At 39.5% G+C, this 24,771-nt stretch overlaps 1 protein-coding gene across 4 annotated transcripts in view; it reads right to left on the bottom strand.

The window, feature by feature from the left end:
* Positions 1–24,298, bottom strand: part of FAT1 (FAT atypical cadherin 1) — a 103,875-nt gene extending 79,577 nt beyond the window's left edge. For 2 of the 4 annotated variants that reach the window (XM_052682953.1, XM_052682954.1), the window contains exon 1: positions 13,194–16,480. In XM_052682953.1, the coding sequence (XP_052538913.1) occupies positions 13,194–16,461 (3,268 nt within the window). In that variant the 5' untranslated portion in view covers positions 16,462–16,480. Of the gene's footprint in view, positions 1–13,193; positions 16,481–22,391; positions 22,582–23,849 lie in introns of those variants that run through there. The other 2 variants (XM_052682952.1, XM_052682951.1) reach the window with 2 other exon arrangements.
* Positions 24,299–24,771: the final 473 nt, after the last annotated feature.

Here is a 24,771-nt window from a genome sequence, read left to right as displayed (position 1 = left end):
CAGTTATATCTTACTCAGGACTCTTTCCTCCAGCTAGACAATTGGCTTCTGTGTCTCAAGAAATACAATTGCTTCAATTTGATGACTGTGTAACTACGTTTAAGCAAAAAATCTTTGGAATAATAGTAGCTACACTATTCACTTTAAATCCTACTCTTTTAATTCTTGGTCATGCAATTGTAGAACTATGATAGAAGTTGTCTGAAATTAAGAAATAACAGAAGGGTTGTACAACAGGCCTGGAATTTGTTTAGTCAGAGCAGTAAAGAAGTTAATCAAATTTTTTTTGAGTGTGTACTTGCAAGGATAGAAGAAATGCAGAAGATATTTAAGTTGGTATGTTTATAAGAATTTGTACATGTACGCACACATAAATGAATAAGCAGATACCTAAGAACTGCAGCTTCATTCAGTAAATCTTAACCGTCAGCTTTCCTAGTTCTAAGGAATTGTTGACATTGTGAGTAGTTATACTACTACTCCAATAAATTTAACTGGGAAGTGGGGAGCCTCTGAAGGGGAAATTCCTCTGCAAATGGCCTCAGGAATTTCAAGACTAACTGGAGTTGACAGATTAACCTGGGTCCCCCTTAGGCAGAAGAAGAGGCTACAAAAAAAAAATAATGAGACACACAGGGAAGGCAATTACACACCAGAGCAATGTGTTTAATTGTATAGAAACTAATTTGTTGATCCAGAAGGATGGAGTTGTTTAGACCTCTGCAAACTATTAAAATACCTGGACAGTCCTGAAATAAGTATATTCACTTTTTGTCTGTAAATCTCAAAGTTTAACGACTGCCCTAAATAAAGACGATTGTTCCAGATATCCCAAGAATCTTTTTCCTACATACTGAGCATTTTTCTCAGCTTCCTTTCTTGGTTGCAGCTTGAACAATTACAGCCTACCTCATATTACTTCCATAAAAGTCATTTTGAAAGCCCAACGAACTTGACAGAGCAGTCCCATTGTGTAGCAAGAAGCAATTACAGCTGTGCTTCACGGCAACACCGGTCATTTTGCTTCACAGCAAAACTGGTAGTTTAGCACATGCATGTTAATTACATTAATTCATGCTGGACTACTACAACTTTGCTTCAAGCTTTCAGTCTCCAGCCTATTTTCAGGTGCGGAAACAGCTGGTGAACACTGACAGTTCCCCAAGCAGGTCTGAGCAAGAAAGGACACTGATACATATGAAAAGGCAAGCCGCATGCTGTGAAAAACTGCAAGCCAGGTTGCTACTGCGGTTCATGTTATTGCACCAGGTAGCTATATACACAACAGCACTTAATAACTGCCAACAGAAACACTGTTCCCAAGCAGATTTGTCTGTACGAGGAGCTGGTGTACCTGTGGGTATGGGAGTGAAGAGAACAAAGGAAATCACTGAAGTCATGAAATCAAAGTATCCAGGATTCAGTGACATCAAAAGACATCTGTCCTTGTTTTAAGACACACCATTTTGTTAACCTTCAAATCATCCATTTGTTTATACAATTTTTTAAATTAAATAATTATTTATTTCTACTCACATATCCAGAGGAGAGTCCACACCAATAAGTACTTGTACAAATTTTACATTACTTGCCTTTGCACATGAATCAAAATAAACAAGAAGCATTGTTTATGCACAAATATAAACTTTCAGGATAGGCAAATCATGAAGATGAAGAAATTAGAAGAGATTTAAAAGAAAAATTCATTTTCTTCAGCGATGAGTATCATAACAAGTAGATGAGAAATCCTCCACATTTAAGTAAATCATCTCAAGTATACTGAAGAATCAATATTTAACATCTAAAAAGGAAAGAAGCACCTAGAAAATTAGAAATGACTCCTCAGATGTCAAGCTTAGTTATTTGCAAGTTCCCTAGTGGTTGTTTTTTGTTGCTTTTTTCCCCGTTCACATAAAATAATGGATAACTGCCTGCACAGTTATATTTGAAATTATCTGGAAGGAAAGAAAAATTACAGAAGATGCCAGAAGCTAAAGCATGTTAACTACTAGAAAAATAATAATCGGTAAGTTTCATTTGCTCCATATTTATTGCTTAATAATAGAACCTACAAGGATTTAGGTGAGCAGACCTGAAAGCAACTCTGTTAAAATTTCTGCTGGAAATTAGTTACTCCCCACTAAAACATTTTTCATTGAAGATAACTCTGGACCTTCAGTAAAAACATCAAAGAGAATGAATGATGTGAATGCAAATGTGTAATTCTTGGTCAAACACAAGATTAATTGCCACAGAGAAACAGTAAAAACTAGATCAACTTTTTCTACACTAACATACAGTGTAAAGAAAAGAACATCAATATTGTATGTATCTGATATACCACATAGACACAGAATACATTATGTTCCTGCTTAAAGAAATTCACAGAATTTGCAGAAACTAGAATTAGAGTTGTACCATGTAACTTTCCCAAATATTCATTTTTGTGCAAGACAGTTCACAAAAAATGCTAGCAATTCTTGTGCTCAATTAGAGTGAGCAAAAAAATTTCAAAGGTATCTTTAATCATCCTTGGACTTACAGACATATGTTTCTAACTCCATTTGCTCTTATTATCACATACTAGGTCAATATTTAGTGCAGGTTATGTGGATTAAATTTGGAGTGATCTTGTTCTCACTCCATCAACACTCTCTTATTATTAAACTGTGCACATCAAAATTGACTTGTGACTTGAGTCAACAACAACCTCACAGCTCATCTTTCACTAACACAGTAGCATTTGTATTTTTCTTTGTTTTCATATTATTTTGAAGAAAACATTCTTCCATGCTGACTCACTAGGTCTTTCTTCTGTTACCATCTTTGGGACAGATAAAGGTAAGTCCAAAATATCAGAATTCATTGCAAATATTTTTTAAGCAAGCAACAAGGGTAATTGAGAAATGCTCATTCTATGATTTTTTTTAATATTTGCAAGCACAGTTCTTAATCCCCAGGCTTCTGTTCTCACTTAACACAAGCTTCCCTTTGGAAAGCTAACTGAAAGTGTTATGACCTAGGGAGAGCTATGAACTGATTAGATTCATATTTTTTTCCCCTCAGAGTCATGTTTTCCCCATATGTAAAAGCAATCCCTTTTTAGACACTTTTTACTTTAAGGTGTTCTCCACAAACCCAAGCAATCAAAAATACTACCTGTACTAGCTAGTAGCATAGGTGTGGTAGTACATATTGAAGAGAGTTACATTTCTGACTAATCTGCTGAAATTGGTACTATAATACTCCCTTAAACTACCTTTAAAGTGAACTATGGTATCAGACTTCCTTATGCAAAGGCAGTCACCTCTTCTCCCCACCCAAAGTAATTAACATTCCTTGCACAGGCAGCTGGACATTTGTTAATCATTAACTGTTTGAGTAAAAAGGATTGGGGGAGAAACTGTTAGCAGTTCTTCACAATGCTACACATACACAAAAAAAAACCCCATCTTTAAGACAGAGGATTTAGTGAACAAGGTGACATTATTTACAGTAACAATGAACCTGCTGTGTAATCACAGGATGTTCAATATTTTGTTAACAATATCTGTCTTTGTGACACTTCCCAGGTTCAAAGCTGAGTAATTTGCTCAGCAATTGTATCAATTAAAAAACTTATTAAATCAATTAAAAAAGTTATTTAATAAAACAGAACGAAAAAAGGCATATTTAAAAGAACTATGCTGTTAATCTCTGAAGCAGAAAAATACATATAGCCAGAATTGTAACACCAAACATAATAGATGCATAACCAATGAACACATTCCAATCTTATCTAGAATCACTTTGATTCACTCTACCTTGCTTTCATTACAGGAAGGGCACAGCAAGGGCATTCCTCTCAGATCAAACAGAAAATTCCATAGACAGAAGTTTCCACATGTCTGATTCGTTGCAGATTAAGCCCTTATCATTAGACAGCAATCTCTAATTTTCATAGAGACAGGATATACCCTGTCATGGCAAATCTACACGTAAAGGATCTGGGGGGAAAAGCAAAATTTGTAGAATGGAGATATATTCCCACTGAGAAAGCTACTCACATCACCTTTGTAGCTTTGGGGAAATTGAGATTATTATTATTAATGTAAAAGAATTAGTGTAAAAATTCACATACATAACTCCATTCATACATTCTATCATAAGCTTCTTAATACTGCAAGTCTTTCAAGTTGAGCTACCAAGAACCCCCTCTGTGCATAAATACCAGTAGAACTATAGGCAACACATGAAGCCTGTATTCGTTTTTAGCACTTAGGTTACAAATTCTTCATTTCTTCACCCATACAATTGCAGCAAATCTGTAACATTCAGGCACATTTACCATTACACTAAAATCAGAAGGTTTTGTTACCTATACTTCATTATATAAAAATTCTCAAAATGTAAAATCCTCTAATCTTTAAATTCTGTAAGAATTTCTACACAAATAAGGACAAATAAATAGTCCCAGGACTTCTTTATTTGCTTTGTGTATAGAGGTGTTTACAGGCTTTTAACATTAGAAAAATAAAAATAGCCTATTGTGTAAGTACCCAAAAGCTTGGTTTATTGTATGTGCAGGTTTTTGAACCAATCCTTGTCAGTGAAGATTATTCTAAAAAGTATATGCACGTCTAATATCAGTGATGCCTCAATGACAACGCTGCACAGATATACAACTCTAAGCAGAAAGAGCTCAAACAGTGTTACTACTGGTAGGTAGGTCAAGACCACTTGCATCTACCAGCTTGGCAGTCAGCTCTTTACAAGAGTGAATGTATCAATTCATCCTGGCTCACAAGTAAATTGCAGTTAAATAGAAGCAGCTATTAGAAATATGAATAAAACAGAGTTTGGGGAAGCCTGCTTTCTGAATAGGAAAATTACCTCTTACAGTATGTTGCTAGATTCTTTTTCCAAAATTCACTCCTTGATGACACTGGAATGCTAGAGGTTTTTATCTTTTATTTTTGTTGAGTACCATAGAGATTCCTTCTTGGTCACATTTCAGATGACTAAAGCAATCAAGCCACAGATGTAACAAGAATTATACACAGATTGTAAAATGGACCCACAAACTATAGTTGCATCAAGGCCAAAAGTATTTTTAGACCCAAGATCTAAAGCTGCAACACTACTGCATGTTATAAGTTGTGGAAGGTTGCCAAGTACTCATGTAGGTTTTTCCTTTGTTAAATACGTCCAAATGCTGTATGATGAAAGTTTAAAATCTTCAAAGAAAAGAATAAACATTATGTAATCATTTTCAAGCTCCTCACTTTTGACTTTAATATGTACTTCAAAAGCTAAGCAGATGCTTAGTAGGAAATAAATCCCCAACTCAACAGATGTACCAACAGCGATATGGCAAGATGCACCTTCGATAGCTTTTGGCAACCCTACACTTCCATTATTCCTCTCTCACAAGTGCTTTTCAAGTCAAAGAGAAGCCTAAACAAGTTAATAGGCCCTTAGTATGTACTCTGCTGTCTGAACTGATTGCTGTTTATAAGGTAATCTCTGAGACCACATGTGTCTCAGCCTGGGCTCATCTCCTACAGAGAGGCAGCCCTTAGGCAGCTCTACTTTCATCAGACCAAATTGTAGCCCACTCAGCACCTTTCACAACAAAACAATCCTTCACTTTCAGCAGGAGAAGAAGAGGTAGGGATTGTATGGAATCTCTGTTTGGTCACTCTGAGGTAATGTTTTGCTCAGCAGGATATCTAAGAAAACTTCCAAACCGCTTTGAAAGATCCCCCAGCCACAGCAAAACACCATGAATATGATTGTGTAAAACTAATTCAGATTCTTCCCAAGACACATTCTAAAAAGCAACATTAACAACCAAATAGCACTTAGTGATTTAACACTGTTACAAATGCAAATCATAATTTCCTTCAAAGACTGAAAAAAGAGAGGTTATCAGCTAGCTCCAGGACAGATAGAACGTTTGTGACCCTGCTACAAACCCAGGCCTTCTTAATCTCTGCTTAACTGAAACTCAACATTAGCTTCAAATGCCCTGCTTAGCTCTAACACATTTGACTCATCTGATCAGAAGCTTAAATGTATGAGAATCATCCCACAAATTAACCCAGTAGCAACTTCACTGACAGACCTTAGCCTGAATGAACACAATTAGACCTTACGTACAGTAGTGCAAAGCTGCAAAATGTAGCCCTGATTACAGGTTAACCAGACAATTTCTTCAGAACATGGACATGACTAAACGGAGGCGCCAGGCAGCCAGGCTGCTGGTTCCAGCAATAAAGCAATACAACACACACCCACAGTTATCTTAGGGAAAAGCTTTCTGGATTGCTTTTTGGATATCAGAGAACTTTGGATTAGTCCTCACTCTAGTTGACAGCAGGTTTCCAAATCTAAATTTCAGTTATTCAAACAGACACAAATTGTATTTAGCTGGTTCTACACTTCTTAAAAAAAAAAAAAAAAAGTTTTAAGTTTTCCAGTTTTCCTTATCACTAAAAGGTATTTAAAGACAACAGTTATTCTTAGTAAGCTGCGGTTACAGCTATTTGTGCCAAATGCCTTATTATTAAAACCGTAACAAATGGGTGGAAAATATATTTTAGTCGCATGAAATTTTAAACAAATGTTTTTGAACTCAAATTATTACTCAATCTAGGCACAGCTGAAGTATACAAATTTTGGGGGGATGTGGGTTTTTTGCCTTTTTTTTTTTTTTTTTTTTTAAACATAACAATTTGTTTCTTGAAGAATGGCCCAAGTTTGGCTCAAGGCCACCAAAGTGAAGTGCCATAATAACAGAGTGAAGTCACACAGATCTTCCACTGTGTAATCTTCACTGTTATTTTCAAGATGATACTCAGCACATTCGAACCAACAGGTATCATTACCTAGAAAGAAGAAAATAATATCCCTTTCTAAAACAGTGTAGGCTATTTTTAAGATATCTATAATCAGCCACCATAAATATGCCTCCTCGATTTAAATGTCCTACACAAAACAGATGCAATTGTCTCTTTCACTGTGCAGACTGAGCTAGGGTTTCAGCTCTGTTCCATTTACTGCATGCCTGACTATCGCCAAATAAAAGATAGGATGGGCTTGGTAATATAATTGGCTTCATTATTTACTGCCACAACAAAATGTTTCTTCTGGAGGAGTTCAAGGGCTCTCCTGCAAAGGCAAGACTGCCAGAGGAAGAGCTGAAATGAAAATATATCATCTCAGTTATACAAACTCAACCTGTTCTTACGCTGCTATTCTTTAACAATTCAATATCAAAGAGAGGAAAGGCCCAGTTAAAGTACAAAATAAATGTAATACTAGAAAAAACAGATAACTGTGCAATGCAACATAACTGTGCAGAAAAATCTTTCTAGATGAAACATCTATCAAATTAATCTCTGCTTGCCCCTCCCACTCCTTTCTATAATATTCTTTAAAATTATTTAGTAAATGCCTCTTGCATGGAAAGCCAAGAGAATATTTTTCTGCATCTCTTACCTAAGCTGCTTACTGTTTCCACAACAAGGACAGTTCTGTGTGCTTGTTTTTAATAACAGTGACAACATTTTTCAAGGAAAAAAAAAATCCATACTCTTTAATCCCATTAATACATAAAAGACATTATCACGAATTCAAAAAATTTCACTTTAATTTACTTCAACTGAATTACAAATGCCAACGTGGCCACTGACTGATCAAGCAATTCCAGAATCCAAGGAATATCCTGCGTAAGGCCTTCAATTATGAGAAACGTCTCTTACTCTCATCTCGAATTTCACCCAAATCTCTAGTGCACATATATTAGTCACCTTTTAGATCTAAATGGCTAACTGAAGTGCTGACACAGCCTCTTATATAAGAAATAACCTTCCAGATCAACACCATAGGCCTAAGAACTTAATTCTAAGTTAGAATCTATAGAATCTAGTAATAATTCTAGAAGGTTTTGTCTATTTTGAACAAACTGCATTGGAATAACCTTAAAAATTCTGACTCTAGTACATTTATAGCTCAGTTACTGAAAAAATCTAGCTGTAAGGGCAAATCACTTAACAGAAGTTCAGCAAACAACGTAACCCAGAAGCGCAGAATTTGGTGTGAGGTGTAAAACTTTTGAGAAGCTAAATAGATACTTGGGAAATTAGTTTGCACTTGGAGCTTCACTAACATCAGCATCTCAACCAGCTAGAGCAAGAATTTCTTGTGCAAAAAACCTGCAACAATTTAGTATTTAGAAATAGCTGAATTACAAGATGTCTATCTCTTCAAAGAGTGAAAAGAACCACTGAACTTTGCAAAGAGAAAACACTATGTGAAATCCCTCTTAGGAGAAAGTCTTTTTCCCATTTACTTGTCATTTTGATCTAGTCAAAATATTCACATAAGGAATTACAATGTCAAAAGCTGTGTGCCAATTAGACTATATCTGTGGACAGAAGCTAAGCAGGAAATGTCATTGCCAAATATAAGCAGACTAAATTTTAAAGCACCTTCTCACAGTCCACCATATCAAGCCCACTAGGAATATTCTCTCCTGATTATGAACCTCACCTCATCAATCACAGTTTTTAATCTCCTGTTTCACGGTTTTCTTAGAAAAAGATTTGCTCAATACTTTTGCTGTTAATAGTGTTCATGGACTTATAAACTGATAGATCTGCAATGATTCCAAACAAACAGAACAGTCACTGTATGACTCTGACAGCAGCATGGTTGGAATAAATACAGTAGAAAAATGGAAATTAAGGAAAATTTAGGTTCTGTTTCTTTACTTCAAGTTAACTTGAGTGAAATTAAGTTTTTGTACATATTTATGTGATATTTATGATGTACACAAATGAAGTAACAAACTGGAGTACACGTTAGGTGAAACTTCAACACAAACTATTCACTTAAAAAAATGTGAGGAAAGTCCCATATTTGTAAGGCTGCTCAACTACAACTGACTTAAAACCAAAATCATACTGGTCTCAGTTTTTATTAAAAATGCCTCTTCTACAATCAAAAGGTTTACAGCTGTATCAGTACAAAAAAAAACAGAAAACATTCCCAGACACACTAGAATATTGCTGAACTGAGTTTTGCCTGTACCAACTGCCACCCTTCGTAAGAGCACCAGAGCAGACCATTATCAACAGATGAGCTGGGTGCAGTCACCCTAGTTTAAATGTGCAACAGTAGTTACACCAGATGTAGGTCATCTGGCTTCTGTTTCAAATGACACTGCTGATTTATTTCATATGCAACAGGTGCCTAAGTTTTCAGCCCCACTGATGATCATGGTGCTCAGTATTTGGTAATGCCTGTCTTTATTATTAAAACTCAAGATCAGTGAGTGGTGGGATGATTAAAAATGCTCAAAAGCCAATGAACACCAAAGACACAGAATATGAAACTGCCCCTTATGTACAAGTGTAAATTATACTCTGCGCTCTCATTGAAGCAATTTTGAGAACACTACAAAGAAATGCTAGCATACTTACTATTTGTTAGCAGTGCTCTACCTTTTAAGAGTATAATTCAGTACTTTGTTCTATGTAGTTAAAATCCAATTCATTCTCAGTAAGAATTACTGTCTTTCCTGCTGGAAATGGTTCTGGTAATATTAAAAATATTGTCTCCCACTCATTAAGCTTTATTGATAGTGTTTTACGCAAATGGAGATTGGAGTGCAGTAAAATGAATTTTCCTCTGTACGTCCCCCTTCATATTTTCTACTTGTTCCTTTAACAATCTTTATCAAAACAAATCATATTTTCTCAATATGGTAGTAAGGCTACACTTGAGATTACATGGTTTCAAGCAGAGACAAAGAAAGAAAACTCTAAATACTACTGAATACTTACAAACCCTATCTAAAACAAGTACTCCACAAACAGAAAATGACCAGTTAGGGAAACTATTAGATATATTATTTGTCTGCTGTGCTCTTGTTCTCAGAGCTTTGGAGATGGTATACCAAGTTGAACAGATCCTTGCTCAAGTATGATATTGTGCCTTTCTCAGTCTGCAAATTACTTTCATCATTTAAAACTTTGTTATTGTTATAACACATACAGTACCTCACTCTTCACAGAACATTAAGATTCCTGATTACAAGTAACTTAATTACATGGCAAAACATCAGTAATAGGTTTAACATGCATAAATTTCAGACTGCTATACACCATTCTGGATCTAGGTTATGCTCTGGAAAAACATCCACATCTGCAGAAGTTTAGAAGACATTTGCTGATAGGTAGCCTTGCCACTTGACCTAGTGGGAAATTTCCAATAAAAATGTTTGTAAAACTAGTAGCCATGGTTTATTAACTCAGTTAAATCATCATCAGAAAAATCTGAATAGAATCTATGTGTAACACCTCATACATTGAGTCACAAGAGTTCAAGTCTGACTGCTCCAGTATACAGCTGGTCAAACACAATGGGATAGAGGGGAATTCAGATTGAAACTTCCTTTGTTTCTCAGCAACAGCTTCAGGATTGCCTACTACAGGCTACAGGCTTCCCATTGCCTACGAACACTGCACTGCCCTATGGCACTTATACTCCCAGTCTGCTGGCTCCCTCAGTTACATAAATTTATAGTTTCTGCTGCAGGTTCTCCCCCAGCAGTTGCTTCTATTTCTTAGATTCACTCATTTGTTGTGAAACTGAATTGTCTGATTTAATCTATCAGCTGTTACACTAACTTCAGTTCTACCATCAAGACTGAGTGTGAGCAACACTTCTCAACACGCTCTCCCTCTATGATCTCCCACTTTGTCTCTGGAGATGAAGACAGTGTTTGTTAACCCTTCACTGACTATGGTGAGAACCAGCAGTTTCATTTTCATAATCTCAGCAAGAATTTGACTCATCAACCCATCTAAGATGATGTATGCAGCAAAACAGAACAGATTGTCCATCCTTCTCAGCTCTAAAGTGGTAGTGAAAACAAGAAACAGTCTATAATTTAGAATCATAATCATAGATGGTCTAATGCTTATGTCCAGCTGAGAACTTCTGTAAGGTTACCTTCGACTCTCTAGAAGTAACTATCTGCTGATACTTACAAGAGGGATGAAAGAAAAGGCCAAGTAATGAGTTACGATCTCCCTCTTTACTCACTTGGCTTACAGTTAACAATATATAAGCTGGAGATAGCATAAGGCTGAACCTCAAATTAAACTCATTAAAACAATTTGTTTACTTTAGTCATACTTTTAGTAGCTATAACTTCCTGAGGAAATGTGGTCTGGGACTTTATTATACTACATAAGTAATATACTTCCTTTTAGGTGACCTACATGCATGCACCCTGTTTCTCACATTGTAACAAAGTAAGATAGGGAAGGTGGTACAGAAACTGTTGCAATCATCTTGACTGTTGCAATCATCTTGCTTTCCCCTACCATGAGCCAAAAAATATTACAGTTAAAACATAATCTACTACCAAATTCATTCTTAATGCTTTTTTTTTTTTTTTTTTTTTTTTTTTTTTTTTTTTTTTTTGTGTGTGTGTGTGTGTGTGTGTGTGTGTGTGTCTTCTTGATGAGCATTAGAGATTTAAAGAATTACACAAGCTCATCAAAGCAGTTCCTCAGTTTAAGACTATGACATTAGGGTCCCCTGTAAGAGATCTACTTCTGAGACCTTGGAGAGAACTGCAGACAACCAACCTATGAAAATTACCTGATGTAAGACAAAGGTAAGACTCAAAGAAAAAAAAAAAAAAAAAAAAAAAGTATTCAAAAACTAGTGGCAAAGTTACATTAAGCACTCTCTGGAAAATTTTAGAATAAATGATAAAAATATCAACCACTAATACAGTTTGGATCTTATGAAATGTAGAATAGTTTAAAAAACAAACAAAAAAAAACAACAAATCAAACACCACATAATAACATGGAAATAATAACCTGAAAGCCAGCTAAAATGCTATGCCTAGAACTATGTGATGTTTCTAACATCAAACAGCTTCCAAAATCCAGTTTATCAAACTGTGAAGGAAAGAGTAGTGTGATGCTCAAAGACAGAGGGAAACTCAAGGGTAAAGTCAAAAAAGCCCCTTAGCAAGCTGAAAAAATCACCAAGTCACTTGCAGATTTCCTCTTTCACACATTCTTTAATGTGCTTTCTTGTCTAAATATCAACCTGCTCCCTGTATCAAAATCAGATCATTTTGAAGAGCACGACAAAGACTCCATTAAGACTGTCTTCTGTAAAAATACTGATGATTCCTCAGGAAAAAGATTAAAAAGCTCACTAACTTGAGACAGATTTTAAGCTACATCGTCAAGCTTTTAGATGCTCTACATTCCATCAGTTCCTTGATTTAGTTCAAAATATGAAGAAAAACATGCCCAGCAAACACAAAACCACATTCTTCCCCACTTAAGCATCTTAGGAAAAACTTGTTCCCTAAGATAAAAGCAAAAAAAAGCAACTCCTCTTCACACGCATACCCCACGAGATAGTAGCACAGTATCAGAACTTTATCAGACATAAAAGAACAAGTAGCTACAGAGATGTGCAAGCAAAAAATTACAAGCACTACAGTTCTATTTTAGCCATAGTTATATTTTTCTCTGAACACATGACAATGGAGTAATTCTGACAGTTGCTTCTCAATTTATCCATCATTAATGAGATAAGTCAACAGTTCAATCTGCTTGACTCACATAAGCTTTTTAAAAGCAGCTTTCTTTGACAGGAGCCTTTCCATGAAGTAGTGATTACTAATACAAATGGGCACTCATAAAAACTATAAGATATATTTATAAAAACCTGCAGGCATGGAAGTATCACACATGCATACCACTACTAAATGCAGTAACAGAGGCGTAGTTAAGGATTGCAAAGCATAAGAATGTCAGAATTAATTCCTTAGGTAGAGAGCACTTTACTCCCTCAACTTTATATGTCCCACACTGTCCAACTCTACTTGCATGAAGGAAACCTCCATTCTGTATCTGATTTTAAGACCTAAGAATAGCTGTAAACAAGCTGGATCAAAACAAGGATGCTAAAGGAAAACTACTCATCAAATATATACATGTAATTTCATCAAAACAATAGATGGAACAGTATATGTTATTAGTGTCTTTTTCTCCCAACAACATCTCTCTCAACAGTGACAATGCAGGTTGTCTGCTCTATCAGATTGCTATCTCTTTGCTGGCATACTATTTTACTTAGAATATAAAAACAACAGGAAGCCACCTTACCTTTTTCTTCATCTATTCGAAAAACTCCCATACCAGATCCATCTCTGATGGAATATCTTATCTCCCCATCTCGTCCCTCATCTTCATCATAAGCAGATACAGTCATTACTGAGGAGCCAATAGGGGCATCTTCTTTTACAAAGCCTTTATCTGCAAATACAGAGAACCGTGGAGGGTGCAAGTTCTCATTCACATCAACTACCTCAACTTCAACATAACATGTAGAAGATAATGAAATGGGTTTTCCTTTGTCCTTGGCCCGTACAGTCAAATTATAAAGTTGTTTCTTTTCATAATCCAGTCTTTGTACAATACGTATTGCTCCACTTAGTTTATCAACATCAAAAGTGCCATCCCCACTGTCCAAAAGACTGTATCGTACTTGACTTGACTGGCCTAAATCAGGATCATAGGCTTCTAACCATGTAATAATTGTTCCTTCAGGAAGATCTTCTCGAATTTTTACATGGTAATTTGAAGGAATAAACTTAGGAGGATTATCATTAACATCATCTATAGAGACTTTCAAAATAACTGTTGAAAATAACTGAGGTTCTTCGGTAGGTTGGTCTCTAGCCTCTATTTTCAAGAAATAGACATGTTGTTCTTCACGATCCAGAAGCTCGACAACTTTCACAACTCCTGTCACAGCATTAATAGCAAATTTGTCAGTATCTGTAAGAAGAGAATATTTCACTTCTCCATTAGCCCCTAAATCCTTATCAATAGCTTCAATTTGAATAATTTCACTGTTTAGCTCTTTGTTTTCACTCACTTCCACAAAGTAGCTGTCTTGTAGAAACTCTGGGGGGTTATCATTAGCATCCAAAATTCTTATATCTAGAAGGTGCCAGGCAGACTTCTGTGGTATTCCAAGATCATAGACAGTAACATTCAGATTGTATTTGTCTTTTACTTCTCGGTCAAGTGGAGACAAAATTCTCAGCATTCCACTTTCCATATCAACGATGAAACTGCTGTCTTCATTACCTCCAGAGATAACATACACTAACTTTCCATTGAAGCCAGTATCCAGATCAGTAGCATTCAGAAGTATTATGCTGGAGCCCACAGGTTGATCCTCTCTTACCTCAATGCTACTGGGAAGAGTACTTCTAAACTGAGGTGTATGCATATTCAAGGAGTGAGTGTCAAAGAAAACATCCTCAACTTCTCCACGATTGTGCAATTTATTTGCTTGTAAGAGCTTCTCTGCAAGCATTTTAGCAACACCAGTTTCTTCACATTGCAAGTTGACCAGTTTGCGACCAGTAGCTACAGTGATGTTGATATACAATGGTTTTGCAAAGTTTTCTCCATCTGTAGCTGTAATTTTCAAACTGTGAAAAGACATTTTAGCACCTGGGCCATCTGTGAGAGACTGTTTGAGTGAAAGTACACCAGAATTTGGATTTAGACTAAATAAATCCAGCTCATTTCCAGATTCAATTTGGTATCTTACCAACTGGAGCTCATCAGCATCAATGGCAGATACAGTTGTTATTTGTTCTCCAACACCAAGATCCCTGGGAATTGTTCCCTCACAATTAATTTTCTCAAACAGGGGTATATTGTCATTCAGATTATTTAAGATAAGAGTCACAGGAACTTCAACTTCTCGACGATACGGTATACCCCAATCAGAAGCTCGAATCCTTAAATTGTAAACCCTTGGCATCAATTCATAATCCAAGTCTTCTGAGGTACTAATAATCCCACTGAAATGGTTAATCACAAATGGCAAAGGGTTTAGGTTTGCAATACTGTAGGTCACATAACCATTCTCCCCTTCATCAGGATCTTTTGCACTCACTCTCAAGACACTCGTACCTATTGGCACATTCTCATCAAACGATGCCTTATAGGCTGTCTGAGTAAATTCAGGAGGATTGCTGTTCATGCCTAATACCTTAATTAATACTTTTGCAGCAGCTCTTCTGTCACTTGTCATAACCTCAAGTTCAAAATGGGAGGAGTATTGTGCTTTTATGGTTTCTGAAGTGGTAATAAGACCAGTATGAGTGTTTAAATTGAATTTTACTTTGCCAGGTGTATTTTTAAACATATATTTTAAATGTGGGTAACTAGGCAGAGCTTTCACCATTATCACAGGTGTGTTCGGAGGGGCAAATTCACTTATTTCAGCTCTATATATCTCTTTTTCAAATCTGGCAGGACCAGACTTAAATTGTGGCGACGTCACATGAACAACTTTTACAGATGAAAATTGTGGAGGATTTCCTTTATCTTTAGCTTGAAGGGTAAGGTTGTATCCAAAAGGGTGGCTCTCCCAGTCTATATGACCAACAGCTTTGACTCTATATTCTTTACCTCCTGGCACAGATCTCACTGTTCTGAACTGCTGAAGTGGATCACCTGCAACAATATTCAATGATGCTATTTCTCCATTTGAACCTTGATCATTGTCCTCTACGGTTACAATTGCATAAGTTGGATCTTTGTCTGATTCTGATGGAGTCAACGTAACAGCTGTAATAACAGGGGCATATTCATTTGCTTGCTCTACATAAACAGTTAGTTTTGCCATACTGCTGATGCCACTGCTACCATACAGCTTTAGTCCACGGTCCACAGCAAGAATTTCCATCTCATAAAGCTTAGTATCCAAGTAGTCAAGCCTGCCAGTTAGAACTATCACACCACTAGTAGGATGTATAGCAAACACATCTGTTCTTTCTTTAAAGCTATAGTAGAACTCCCCGTTTGTTCCTATATCTGCATCTGTCGCACTGACTCTTGCGATGCTGGTCCTTATCGCTGTGTTTTCAGGCAAAGAAACGCTGTAAGATGTTGGAGAAAACAAAGGCCGCAAGTCATTTGTATCCAGTACCTGTACCCTGACCTTCGTGCGCGTTTCAGCATTTGTATTTTTTTCAACTGCTTTAACAGTCAGCATATAATGGTCTTTCACCTCTCTGTTAAGGATAGCTGTGTTTCCTCCCTTGGTCCGTATTCTCAAAAAACAAAAGTTTCCAAGAACATATTCTTCAGCTTTGAACAAGTTCTCATTGTCACCAGAAATAATTTTGTACCTTAAGTCCCATAATGGATTCACAATATAAATGCCCATTTTCACTGGATGTCCAACGTAAGTTTTAGCTGCAGAATTCTCATACACAGTTGCATTATACTGCGCTTGTGTAAATTGCATTGGTGAAACATGATGTGATATTTGACTTCCTTCACAGTTTTCAAAATGCTGCACCAGCAGCATCAGCAGCAAGATCATAGTCAAGTATCTTCCCATGGCAGCAATTACAAAAAACCTGAAACAAGAGAAAGAAGCATTAAGACTTACAGATGTTCAAATATTATTTAGATAACTTTTATACTTAGTTTCGAAATCACACTTTGAAGAAAACTACTATATAGGTATCTAGGCTATACCCTTTTTTGCAGAATGTTTCAACATGACTTAGTTATAGTAAAGCAGGTAAATTAAAATGACCCCAAAATCTCAAGAACCCCCAAGACCAAGTTTAGGAATTATTATAATGATGCAAGGAAAACACACGGTTAACTCCATCTGAAACACTTTGTGATGAACTTTCACTCCAGTCCTCTAGTTCATATGAAACCCTGTCTTTTGATAGAAAACTTTTCTCCCTCATTTCACTTAGCCTGTAAAATGAATTATGTCCAATGATGCAGAAGTAAACTGCAATATATGGCTTGAAACTACAATGGATTTTCTCTTGATTCTTCAACATATACTATAAGCACCTGTTATAATACATACAGATAGAAGTTACAAGTAGAGAATTATTCCACACATGTTGTATTCTTGCCAGCTCTAAGTCTCCTTTTAAGAATAGAGGATAGCAGTGCATACAACTTAAAAAAAAGAGCCAGGCACCACTAAGCTGTAAAACCATCAGTAAGGGATGAAGTGTAATCCTTTATTCCTCTCCCTAAATAGATTCAAGAATTTATCATCAAGAGCTATTGGAGTATGAATCTAATAAAATAACTGGAAAGACTATTAAGATGTGTTTCTTTTAAACACACTCCAGAAATGACATAGTCCAGAACAGCAAGACAGACATGGAGACATGCCCTCACTAGCACTATTTTTTGAAGGAAAAGGCATAATTTTCATTGTCTAAATCCATGCATAAAGAAAGGTAGAAAGCTCAGAAATTAGATGTTCCAAGACTACGATATTTATCAGCATCCACACTGGTTGTTACTTCCGAAAATCTCACAGGATAAATTAAAGCTTCAGAATACCTCCTAAACAAGGCTCAAGCTTTCAAAAGAAAAAAAAAAAAAAAAAAAAGTATTGGGAGAAAAAATTATTTCCAGCAAGTAAAAAGCAATTTAGCTTTAACCTGATTAACTTTATTAAGTATCACACATTCTTTCCTTTGACCTTCTTTCAAATCCTAAACATTTTTCCTTTACCTCTTTTTTAGCATCTTCTTCCCTGGCTGATTTTTGTTATACAACTATCGATGCTAATTCCTAACTGTGCTCTTCTCTCGTTCTTCCTGACTTCTTCTCCCACATTTTATCCCTGGTTTTCCTCCTCTCTACCTTCGACTGTCGTTCTCCTCAGTACCCATTCTCACTGCTCCTGTTCATCTCAGCTTAAAAAGTGTCCCATTATATTGCCTTTTTCACCCACTCACATTTTCTCTCGCTGTTATTTTTTTCTTCTCTCATTCCTACCTGCTCAATTAGATACCTGAAAGAGCACAGACTGGCTGAAATTCCATGGACCGTTTCTACCCACCACAAAGAATTACAGCAAATTAACCTGGTTGTGTCAACAGTTCACTCTAAGCACTCAGAAGCACCTAATTTGGTCACAGCTATTACTAAATCAGTGAGTTTGAGAAGGACTTAAAACTCAGACCCACAGAGCTATAGGAAATTTGAAAGAAGAAATAAAAACCAGTCAGTTTCTGTTAGGAAGAAAAAAGAAGTGTAGTCTGTCTTCCAAATACAGCAATTAAGTTACTTGATTAAGGCTATGGCTATAGCAAAGAACAAAATTTAAGTTACTAGCTGGAAACCCTACTGAAAAAGTCTGGAAGAATGAAAAGTTAGTAGGGCAAATGAGTGTAACATTGAAATAATCACCATGTCAATGGATTAACAGTTTTATTCCTCTCCTCACACTACTGTTTTTTCTAGACTATGGTTTGTCCTTAAACACACACTTGGGTCTCCAGAACTTCATTCTCTTAACATGCTGCTAAATAAACATTTACTGCAGTAACTTTTTCTCATGAAAATAACTGATATCAGTACTTTTTAAACTCCAAGCAATTCAAGAAGTCATTAGTCTTAGCTAAAAGATGTGTCAGAAATGATTACATCACTTTAAGTAATCAACAGAAACAACTCTCATTGTGGAAGTTTTAGGACCTGCAACCATGACAGGTGAAAGAAGCTCCACTCTAGGCAAATAAATACAGGTGTTAAAACCACCCAACTTCCTTGGTGAAAGCCTTCCAAAAGCTGTGGGAAGCAGCCACTCAGGGGAGGAGTACACCTAGTCAAACAGAAGTTACTCTCCTGTCTTTCTCATCTATCAGAACAATTCTCTGTAAATCACTTCTATGCAATTCCTTAAACTCTCAACACTCATTTTGCACTCTTGTACAAACTGGATGTATTTTGGGCCTACTGTCTATTAACATTCAATAGCAGAGAGTATGTGCACCTTGGGTGCTACATCATTCTGTAACTCACAGCCCATACTTATTAGCAGCTGGCAATAAGCTGTCAGGAATGGTGTATTTACTAAGTAAAACACTATGGGTCTGGATTTTTTTTTTTTTTTTTTTTTTTTTTTTTGTTGTTGTTGTTGTTGTTGTTGTTTTTATCTTTTGCTCCTCTTATCTCAGACACATTTGATTATGATGCATTGGACTTCCGCACTAAGATTCCCAAGTTCTTCATTAAAATTCTAAGTTGAACATATGCGTAGGTTTTACTATTACATAAATATTTTCCTGTTCTATAATACCTTAAGTACTCTTTGCTTATTTTCTGTAATAACTTCAAGTAGAGTCTGCTCAGAGCTGGCAACAGGCAGACTATTAATTCAACCACCAGAAAGGATCCATTTTGTAGCATCAAATTCCAAGGTCTACTGAATCACAACCTACAGCTTAATGGCATCCCTCAACTCAGTTGCTCAGTGGAGTACATTACACAAAAATAAGTTAGATATTTGCTACATTTCACTTATCTTGTGTCATCATTTGCAGAGTTACCAGAAACCAAAAAATCTTGAACCAGGATTATCAACACATAATATAATCTTGATAAATATCCACAGTATTAAAAAATGCAAAGACAGTTAATTACTAACGGAAAGCATGAGGACATTCAGATAGGGTGCTTATGTGTTAGATTAAACTCAAATGGTTCGTAACAGTAAGCCAGCATAACTGAATTTCACAAACATTTCATCTACACTACACTTCAAATTCCTCAGTTTTACTTTTTTTAAAATCTTTGGAGTATCACCACTTCAAGATTTTCTGCATCCATTTCCAAAACATAATGGAACTGTTTGCTTAACAAACACCATACCCCTAGGTTTATAAGAAGCACACTGTATTTATTCTGGAATGCTACATTCCAACAAACTTTGATATTCTACTTGGAAGGACCATTACTTATATGTATATTAACTGTAGGGAAACCTGTCATAGTTTTACTAGCTACTACATTAACAACGTGATTTAACTCATTAACATAATCTGAAATGGGAAAAAATATTCACAGCTTAGCAATGTGCACCATCTTCATGATAAAGATAAGAGAAAAAGAGAAACTGGCAGTGCTGGCAGACCTCAGACTGAAAATTTACAAATGCAGAAAATTTGGATAAGATCCCGGTCTTATATATATGCCTGTTTCTCTTAGCAGAATGCTTGCAGTATATAGACTTGTAACTTTAAGCGGCAAACAGAGTAAAACAAAAAAATGCCAAACAGGCAAAAACAAGCTCTAACTTACATATAAGGTACCAACAGGATACACTGCAGGAGTTATCCTCATCAATCACGTAAAAACCACATGTGGAAAAAGACTGGGCCAAAAAGCTGTCAGGATAAGCCTTGACCCCACTGCTCTTCCACTCCTACTCCCAAGGCCAGTCCAGCCCATAACACAGAGCAACATCACCTACACTGGCAGACGACAACCCTGTGCATGTCTTTAACACCAAGCTTGGGAAATACCAGGCAGCACTAGAAGAGGTGCTGCCAGTACAGTGATTGCCTTCTGAAAGGCACCACTAACTTTTAACGAATGTGGTAGCACTTCGGTGTTGTTCTCTATGTCTTTTGACACACATGCATCAGTTTCTTTAATTTGCAATATTTCAAACACTAAGACTTAACTACTAATAAAAACATCACCAATTTACTTTAAAGTCAGTTTTTATCAGCATGTGTGAGTAATGCCATCTGATACAAATACAGAGTGAAAAGTTATTACTGCAGTAATTAAACCGTTATGACAGGGTGTCTATTGTAGCAGTGGAGGGGAGATCATGAGACTTTGTCAGCTGTACAACTCTACAGTTACACCTTCTCTTTCCATTGTTTAATAGCATTTATTGATGTAGTCCCCACCAGAAAAAAAAAAAAAAAGCCAGGTTTAACTACTTCAACATCTTTAAGCTTCCAATTAAAACTTAAAAGTAAGACTTTTCTTTTTTAAATCAACACTGAAAAAGTTTCTTAGGGCTTTTTATTTTGAGGAGGAGGAAGAGAGACACCAGTGAGGGGTTTCTGTGAGTTGGCAGACAGAAAAGCAACACATGATGAAAGCATATAGGAGTGTTGCATTCGTAAAGCTGGTAAGTTATTCAAAAAATGTACTCTGCCGTAGAGATTAATGTAACAGTTTCAGCTTGTGACTAAACTCCAGAGAGTTTCATGCTTACATTCACCACCTTAGAGGTTAATCTCATGAGGTGCTTTGATTTATGCAGACCAGAACTCTGCTGTTAAAAGGAAAACACAGCCGCTGTATTCAGGCAGCACGTGAAGACATTGACTAAGGTGGTTTCACACTGAGAACTGTAACTATTTGCACACGACAGCAAGCAGCGTATCTTGTACTAAGCTCTCCCATTGTACAAGGAAAAACAGATCTTTGGGAATTAAGAAGTGTGGTCAAAATTTAACACAACCCTAAAATTCAAGAGGACAAAAACAGTTTTACTGAGCCAATACTCAGCTTTATCTAAAAAACAAACAAACAACAAACAAACCAGTAAAAGGCACGAATCTTTAGGATTTTATACTTTTTTTTTTTTTCTTGCTTGCTTTTACCAAAACCAATGATAACTTGGCCATATAATCTCCTTTCTCATACTATGTTATCAACCCAGGAGCCTGCTGTATTACTGGAGCTCACCTTCCCTAAGCACAAGATCTCAGGATTTCAGAAAACAAACAAAATCTTCTGAAATAAAGTCGTTTCAACACTGAAATGCGGTATTTCACTGACTAAACATCTGAGTATTTCCACGTGTTTCAACAGGTCATAGGAAGCACCAGGTAATAGATGCAAGTCTCCAATTTCCCATGCAACATCCAGGAGAAATTCATATCTAAGTTTTTAAGCTGCAGGGAAGCCACTTAGTGGAAGCCTGGATCACTTCGCGATGTCTTAACGCATTTTCTTCCTGCCAAAAAAGTAAAGTTTACAACCAGGGGTACTTTCACTGCCAATGGGGCGATTCTCCGTCTCTGACTGCCACCCTCTAACAGCGCTCCGTTCCCTTTGAGTGGCACAGACCCAAAGAAGAGCGCCGTCCTTGCTCCTTATCGCTCAGGGGAATGCGGGAGGAAAGCAACGAGGGACGCCGGGCGAAGTGCAAACAAAGGGCCAGCACCACCCCGGGACATTTCTCCGCCGCGAACCGCTCCCGTTGCATCGCGAGGGAATTAAGTTCACAATGACCCATTGAACTTAGACGAAGACAGACACTTTGCCTTGGGGGAAAATACTATCACCACCCTTTTCTTTTTTTCCTCGACAAAACTTAAGAGCAACCTGCTGCCTGCGTCCCGACCGGCTCCCCGCGCCCCAGCCGCCTGCTACGCCGGCGCCGAGTCCCCTCCCGGCTTCGCCGCGGCACCATCGCTCTCGTCCCAGCCGCCCCGTACCAAACTTCTCATAACTTCCCAACCCCCCTCTCACCACGCTTAATGCCTCCTGGTCGGGGGCGCCAGCCGAGCCCAGCCCCGCATGCTGCCTCCGCCGCGCAGCTTTCCTTTCTTCGCCGCTGCCCTCCGCCCCCTCCACGCCGCGGCGCCCCCCGGAGCCGTATTCCTCCGCCGCACCGGACCGCGGCCGCGGAGCGCCGCAGAAACGAGTTCCGGAGCGGCCGCGGACACGGCGGCAGCCCCGCACCCCGGATCCGCCCCGCCCGGGGCTGGGCTGAAAGCTGACGGACGGGAGCGGCGCCTCCGGCTGTAGCCCCGCCGGGAGGGGCGACGGGGACAACGGCGCTTTCAAGTATAGGAAAGTGCTGAGGAAGGCGACTGAGAAACTTTAGCAAGCCGAGGCTCGGCCGCAGGAACTGGAAGGGACCTCGAGGGACATCTCCAAAATACACCGAAAACGGGCGGCATCGCTACGGGGCTGTCCTTGTCAGAGCCCGCGGTCCTACCCCCTCCCCGCCAGCAGCCGCATAACGACCGCACCCCAGCGGTCGGCCGCCTACAGGGCAGGAGCAGTGCCGGGGGCAGCGAGTGTGGCGCCGTCCGCTTCACTCCCCTCGGCGGCAGTGGCGGCGACTCCGTCCCAACCCTCGGCATGGAGTGTGGGTGCCCCGCTTCGCTGAGGCTAGTGCTAGCCGGCTGATCCAACGTTAAACACTGCCAAACGTTCCTTGGAGAGTTCTCGGCTCATAAATAAGTGATGGCACTTCGCAACCAGCAAACGTTTGCCCGGGGAATCCCAGCGCAGCGGGCTCGCGGCTGCGGGCGGGGGAAGCCGGCGGGGGCACATTAGCCCCGACACGGCTTTTATGAGCCGCATAAATAAATAAAGCCAGCTGCCGGGGGGGGGGGGGGGGGGGGGCGGGGGTGGGGGTGGAGGTGGAGAGGGTGCTGTTAGTAGAGCCCGGCGCGCCCCGTAGCTGGAGATCAGAAGGAAGCAGCCCCTCAGAACGCACCGGCCGCAGCCAGGAGGCTCCGCTCCCCGCAGCCCCCGGAGTACATTCCCGGAGCCGGCCCGGCAGCCCCCGACCCCCAGGCGCAGCTCGGCGGCGGCCGGGAGGGGGCGCCACGGCACAGCGCAGTGAGCGGAGCCGGCACGGCGCCGGCGGGCAGCCCGGTACAGAGCGGCCGAGTCCGGCCCACGCTGTGCTGCGCCGCGCTGGCATCGGTGCACGCAGGGCTGCGGGTCGGTGCTGCGCTGCCTCTGGCTCCAGGTACCAAACAGCTCGGGTCAGCTCCGCGTGATACAGACGTGCATGTGTGTGTACGCATATATGCAGGAACATAGGTATGCTGCAGTTTCAAACTACAGAATCTACGGGTTGAAGCGCAAACAGCCTTTTCATTAGAATCTGCTCACTGTAGCACCACGACTCAAGAAAACCACCTTCCCGAGAATCCTGCTGCTGACAAACTCATTAAACAAAGAACTCACCAGACCAGCTGGACTCGGCGCTCTCCTCTCAAAGTCCACTCCAGCTCAATTCATCTCCACACACACTTCCCTCTCCCTACTCTCCCTGGTTTTGCTGTCTTTCGGAGAAGCAGCGATCACAGCCTCGCTGCCCACGCAGTTCTAGCGCCTGCCCGCGGCCCCGGAGTTCAGCGCGGCCCCGGCACGCAGTGAGCGCAGCGCCCGGCCCTGCCGGCACAGCGCGGTGCTCCGGTTGCCGGCCATCCGCAGCTCCGGCTCTAGCGGGAGGAAAAAGAGAGATGAGCGGGGAAGAAGGTGGGAAAAAAAAAAATTAAAAAAAATAATAAAAAAGGGGGGAAAAATGAAGGCTAAATGAGAGATCCAACTTTCTCAAGACATGTCCAGGCAAAGAACGGGAGAGTTGAGGAGTTGAGCAGCGGAGAGAGTGAGTGGGAAAGCTGCGATGGCTCGTTGCTCCCTCCCTCCTCGCTTCCTCCGCCTCCCTCCCTCCCTCTCTCCCCCTTCTCTCGCTCTCCGGCCGGCCCTCCCGGACCCCAATTCCGGAGCACCTCCTCTCCTTCCCTCCTCGCCTCCCCTCCCCTCGCCGCGTCGCCACGGCTCCGCGCGGGGCCGCTGCCGCGCACCTGGGCCCGGCTGCCTGCAGGTGAGGAGCGGCAAAGCGAGGCGAGCCGTCCCCTCCGCTCCTGGCCTCTTCCCCGGAGCTCTCTTGTGCCGCCGGTTCGGGGCCCGCTGGCTCCGCCGTCGCCGCGCCAGGCTGTTTCTTTGCCGGACGGAGCACAGCTACTGGAATGAACGGGCAACTCCGAGACGGTTGAGCAAGAGAACAGCCCGCTTTCGCCCAGCCGCGCTAAAAGTGGAGTAGCTCTCTACCCCTCCCCCCCTGTTTTCACTATTTTTCCTTCTTTCTTTTCTCTATTTTGGG

The sequence above is a fragment of the Tympanuchus pallidicinctus genome, unplaced genomic scaffold (genome assembly GCF_026119805.1).
Source record: "Tympanuchus pallidicinctus isolate F22 unplaced genomic scaffold, pur_lepc_1.0 scaffold2, whole genome shotgun sequence".
In the NCBI taxonomy this organism is placed as follows: Eukaryota; Metazoa; Chordata; class Aves; order Galliformes; family Phasianidae; genus Tympanuchus; species Tympanuchus pallidicinctus.
This window is presented reverse-complemented; position numbering and strand designations above follow the sequence as displayed.